This window comes from Rhinopithecus bieti, unplaced genomic scaffold, assembly GCF_001698545.2.
Source record: "Rhinopithecus bieti isolate Rb0 unplaced genomic scaffold, ASM169854v2 scaffold_10417, whole genome shotgun sequence".
In the NCBI taxonomy this organism is placed as follows: domain Eukaryota; kingdom Metazoa; phylum Chordata; class Mammalia; order Primates; family Cercopithecidae; genus Rhinopithecus; species Rhinopithecus bieti.
Genome location: NW_016806385.1, coordinates 6201 through 11524, shown reverse-complemented (window position 1 = coordinate 11524; position 5324 = coordinate 6201). Strand labels below are relative to the sequence as shown.

General features: G+C 54.7%; 1 protein-coding gene across 1 annotated transcript in view; it reads right to left on the bottom strand.

The window, feature by feature from the left end:
• ZMYM3 (zinc finger MYM-type containing 3) overlaps nucleotides 1-5324 on the bottom strand; it is a 14700-nt gene that overhangs the window by 6590 nt on the left and 2786 nt on the right. Inside the window, 15 exon segments of the mRNA XM_017875876.1 lie at nucleotides 6-75; nucleotides 158-255; nucleotides 902-1067; nucleotides 1294-1466; nucleotides 1720-1870; nucleotides 1994-2071; nucleotides 2232-2356; nucleotides 2572-2721; nucleotides 2996-3227; nucleotides 3571-3632; nucleotides 3635-3747; nucleotides 3973-3997; nucleotides 4000-4266; nucleotides 4717-4783; nucleotides 5097-5242. Of these exon segments, the coding sequence (XP_017731365.1) occupies nucleotides 6-75; nucleotides 158-255; nucleotides 902-1067; nucleotides 1294-1466; nucleotides 1720-1870; nucleotides 1994-2071; nucleotides 2232-2356; nucleotides 2572-2721; nucleotides 2996-3227; nucleotides 3571-3632; nucleotides 3635-3747; nucleotides 3973-3997; nucleotides 4000-4266; nucleotides 4717-4783; nucleotides 5097-5242 (1923 nt within the window).

Genomic DNA, 5324 nt, shown 5'->3' with positions numbered 1-5324 from the left:
GGGGGGGGTGGGGGGGGGGGGGGGGGGGGGGGGAGGGGGGGGAGCAGTGGGAGCTGATCGGGTCTTCACAGGGATCTGCAAAGAAAAAGGAACATTTGTGCCGCCAACTGCCGCACCCTCCTCTGAGATTATCCTCCCCCTTGGCTTTTGCCCCGACCTTGCCCAAATTCCCATTTTCCTCTGGGGTCCTCACTGTGTTGCTGTTCTCCACTTTGGTTTGAGAGGGTGTCTGGGGTTTTGACTCAGGAGACTGACCTGTAGATCAAAACAAATAAATGCTCTCATCCAAAGGACTAGCTCTCCATTTTCCTTACCCCTGTTCCAGGAGAGCTTCATTAACAGGTACACCAAATACAGATGGGAAGTTCTAGGATTTGCCCCCCTTGCCATCCCAGATCTAGTCTCCTCTGTGCCCCAGCAATAGTAGCCTAAAAGACTCTTTGCTCCTTGAGAATGAAACATTACATTTTCCCCAAAACCCACAATTGAGACCTTCCATTTAGATAGCCTGGGTATCCCTGGAGTTGTAGAGGGGCAGGGGTAACATTCTAGAAATAGCAGTCTTCAGTCTCACTAAAGGTAGAGTTTATGCTGAGATTTCCTTATCTCAGAAAAGTAACCATAACCCCTATATGCCCCATCCTATCAGGATAGGCACCCACTCCCTTATAATATATATTTCATAGACAATCAGTAGACGTTAACTCCAAGAAGTTTTAAATAAGACTTCCCCTTCCGAACCTGCAGGGTTCGGAAGCTAAAAGAGAATACAGTTCACAGTACTAGCACTGTATCTGGCCAGGGATGAGGTGAACACAAGAGGAAGGAGAAAGGGGCTAGGCTTAGGATTAGGAGAGTCCAGGCCCCCTCTAACAGAGTGCACCCCCTGCCCGGGACTCACTGTTCAGGAGGCTCTCGGGCCCACTCTGGGTATCCAGGTTGGGTTGGTTCTGCTGGCTATAGAAGCGCAGAAGACACTGCTGGTTGCAGAAATGACGGATCTGCCCACGCCAGTGGATGGTCTCCAGCAGCTTCCCCTGGCGCTTACAGGCATGGCACCGGGCAGCCTGAGGATGTCAAAAGGATGGTCAGACCTGCCTCCCTAAAATGCGTTGGGCCCTATCTTTCCCCTGGGATAAGCCATGCTCCTCTCCGCTTGGAGATCGGGCCGGCTTAGAGATGGAAGGCTGGCTGCCCTGCCTGGAGATCTGTCCACACCCCGAGCTTAGTACCCACAGCCTGTTCTCCCCGCCGCCCTCTTTCCCGCCTCGCTCACGTGCTGACCCTCCTTACCTTGCAGTACCACAGCAGGTACTTGCTCTTACAGTCCTCACTGCAGAAGTCCCAGGTGCTGCCATCCAGTTGCTCAGTGACTCCGCGCTGGCAAGTCTGGGAGCAGTAAGTACAAGTGATACAGCACAAGCCCAGCTTCTTAGTGAAGTCCTGTTTGTACAGCAGCACACAGCCTGGAAAGAGGGGAAGAGGAAAGAGAGTCCAGAGACACAGGTACCCAAGGGCAAGAGACGCAACCTTTTTAAGGTGCTACACCTGAAACCTCTCTCTAAGCAGCCCCTTGTGCTCAAAGCTTTAGGGGAGATGGGGTAGAGCATCCTGGGCGGAAGGCCCTGCCTCATGGACCACTTTCCCAGCCTCCCTCCCTTCTCCTCCATTCTCCCTGGTTGGGAGTTACGTGTCTTCTGCCCTTCCCCATCTCCTTACCTTCGCTGCAGAAGCTCTTCTCCACTCCGCTGAATCGGAGTTTCTCATGCAAGAGTTTCTCCTGCCGACAGTGCTCACACTGGGACACCACACCCCGAAGCCGCTTGAAGTCCTCACAGCAATCACGGCAGCAGAACTGGAACACTTGGTCCTGAGGTGGGGCACAGGGCAGGGAGGATAAGCTGTAACATCTGGCCTCAGCAGGGGCCAAGTGGTAGGACCCCTTCAGACAGTCTGGTCATGTGGCAAGATGTGGGTGGGGTGGGGCTCTTACCTGCCAGTCCAAGACCTCAGGCTTGCCACTGAAGAGGCTGTGGCAGTAGTGACAGCTCAGGTGAATGCCCCTTCGGGGCTTGTGCGCTGGAGGGAAGGAAGACAAGTAAGGGAGGGGCAAGATGTGTGCAGCTGTGGGGAAGGGGAGTCAGGCTTGTTCTTTGCTCTGCCCAGGCCTGCCTACCCCAATTCTCCGACCCTCTTTATGTTACCACACCCTTCTATCCCTGGTCCAGGGCCTGGAGTACCTGGAACTTGGTCCAGCAGCTGGGGCTGCAGAACTGGTAGACTGTGCGGTCAACCTTGTTGTAGTAACAGGGGTCAGAGAGGCTGCGGCGGCAGAAGCTGCAGGGTCGGGGAGGGCCTGGGGCATAGAGAGAAAGAGAGAGAGGAAAAGAAAAGAGAGAAGGAGAGAGAGAGCACACAGAAGGTGTAAGGCAGTGCAAGAGACGAACAGAAATTCCACGGGGAGATGTGGTTGGGGCTAAGGTCGGGCAGCAGGGATTACTCTGGAAGAGGGGAGTATGGGAGGAGAGAGAAGGCCAGCAGGGGACTCAGAGAAGAGGGCTTTGCACCTACCAGTGAGCCCTGCCTGCTTCACTTTGTAAGAAGTGGTACAGCACAGGGAACAGAACAAGCTGGTCTTGCCATTACGATCCACATGTGATAGCATCTCAAAGTTCTTACACAGGGTCTTGCACCAGACACATGGGTACACACGTGTGTTTTCTGTGAGGATGGGGAAGGAGAGGCTGAGGCTGGATTTGTCCCTTCACTTTTATTTTTTAAATGTTTTAAACATGAAATATTTCAGGCATACAAAAAAAGTATAGATGATGATGTAACAAAGACCTGTGTATCCACCAGCCAGCTTCAAAATAAAACATAACAGATACAATTGAAACCCCTTTATTTGTTTTATTTCTCCCAGTCCTTGACCTGTCAGCCACCTTTATTTATCACCCAAGAACCACACCCCTTCCACAGCCCTCTAATGCACTACTCCCTCGGCCCCACCTTCTTATACGCCCCAAGCAGGTTGTGTTGCAGAACCGCTTTTGTTGGCCCTCGTGGAAGAGGAGCTCAGGGCCAGGGCTCCCGGTCTTGGTGTAGATGTAAGCCCCACACTGGTCACAACAGTTGGTTTTCAGTCCCTTGTTGGCCCGGAATTTGGAGAAGCAAGAATCGCTGCAGAGCCGGTGTACCACGCTGCCATTGCTGACCTCATGCAGGACCTGCCACACACACATACACCCTGAGCTAGGGCCTGGCCACCACCGCCCACCCCAATGCAAGGTCAGCCCCCCACCTCACCCTAGACCTTCACAGCAGACAGTGGGCCCAGGGACCCCCCAACCTGCGCCGCAGGCTGCCGACTTGATGGTGAGGTCCTGGGAGGTAAGGAAGGCCAGCTGTGCGCATCCTGGAGAAGCTCTGTCCTTGAATACGCTCCCTCATGATGGCTGCCTTTCCTCCCCACTCCCCTTTCCACAGGGCCTGGCCCCTGCAGCCCCAGGATGGGAGGGGCAGGTCAGGGCTGTCCAGGCTCTGTAAATCAGCCCCACCGAGTGTCCTCACCTCTCCAGTCTTCTGGCATATGCTGCAGCGAGTGGCATCGGCGGGATCCCCGGACTGGGGATCGGGCGCTGCTGCTGGGCCTCATACAGGGAGAGACAGACGGACGTGCAGAACTCATGGAAGGAGCCTCCAGAACCAGTCTGCGCCACAACTGAGTCCTTGGTGTTCCAGATCTCCCTAGAGGTGGGAACAGGTTTGAATACTCACTCAAGACCACCCTCTCATTTCCTCAGCTTCCGCCCCTCGTCCAGGATCAATGACCACAGAGCCAAATACTCTGACTCCCTCCCTACATCGCTCTCTCGCCCAGCTCCATCCTGCTAGGTTCTTACCAACAGTCTGTCTTACTCATACTCCTGCCCAGATCCCTGCCCTCTGCACAGCCCCAAGACCCTCACGCACTTCTTGCAGAAGGTACAGGTCTTTTGCCCGAGGGCTTCTTGGAGAAAGTGGTGAGGCAGGATGATGAGCAGAAGAGCTGAGGCAGCCCCTTGCGCTGATAGGCAGTCTGCCCCTTCTGCAGTGGTGTCCGGCAATGTGCACAAGTCATCTTGGTGCCCACTGCAGAGCGCCCGGCCCTTTGTGACACACTTGAGCGTAGGGACATGCGAGGAGAGCGCCGGGGCCGGAATGGCACAAAGTCCTCATCATTGGGGTCATCTACCATGGCATCAGAATCCTCATCTGACACTGGAACTGAGAAAGTAGGGGGGTGGACATGAGAAAGGCCACCAAACCAGGTCTCCAACCATCCCCTGACCAACAGTTCAGTCCCTCTCCTGGGATCTCTGTTGTTTTGGCCTTTACACCCTGGCCCTCATTACATTAGTATCTTAAGACCTTGGTGTCTCTCTCCCTTGGTTACTCTGTAACCTCCCAGGGAGGGAAAGGGAGAGGCTCTAAATGAGAAGATTCGGAGACAGAGATGGCATAGCTGAAACAGGAAACTCGCCATTCTCACTGCTCTTGTTTTCAATTTCCCCACTGCCCCTGGTTCCCATGCCAACCCATAGCGGAGACAGGCACTTCACACGCTGCATGGAGCAGGACTACAGGAGCTAGAAGATCCATGCCCTGCCGCGTGCCACTTTCGGATCTTTTCCATACCCAGAACTCCCAGGTCACACTTCCTCAAATCCTACTTACTGCTCTCAGTGGAATCTACAACCTCAGGTTTTGGAGGTTCTGCTCTCCTAACGCGTTCGCTTCTCTTCTGTACCTTGGAAAGATGGGAGGGGAGGAAAACTGACACCCTGGCCAGGCTAACACTAGTACAGGGTTTGGGGGGGGATAGAAGATGGGAGGGGGAAGGGAGAGTGGGGACCCTTGGCCCAGCCCTTAGGAGGAGGGAAGAAAAGGAGGCTGGACTTTCTCCCCAACAAGCAGTAGACACTAGTGCTCCCTCCCTCCTCCTAACTCTCCTTATACACACTCTCTACAGAACAACATCTGGGAGGGAAAATGAAGGGTCTGTCCTTCCCAGAGCTAAGGGGGAACCAGACTCCTTCCAATCCCCTCCCCCTCACCCGTTCAGGCGGCTTCTCACTCGCCTTCGCAGTCAGGCCATCTCCTGCAAAGGAAGCAGAAGGCAGCCTAAATGTTGAGCCTGCCCTCACCACCCCCTCCCCGGCCCAACCCCCGCCTCCATTCCTGGGGAAGAACTTACTCAAAACTGAAAGGGAAAACTCGAGTGCCTGTGGCTTCTTGGGGCCCCTCTCAGGGTTACCTCAGGCTCTGTACTAAGGTGGGGGGGG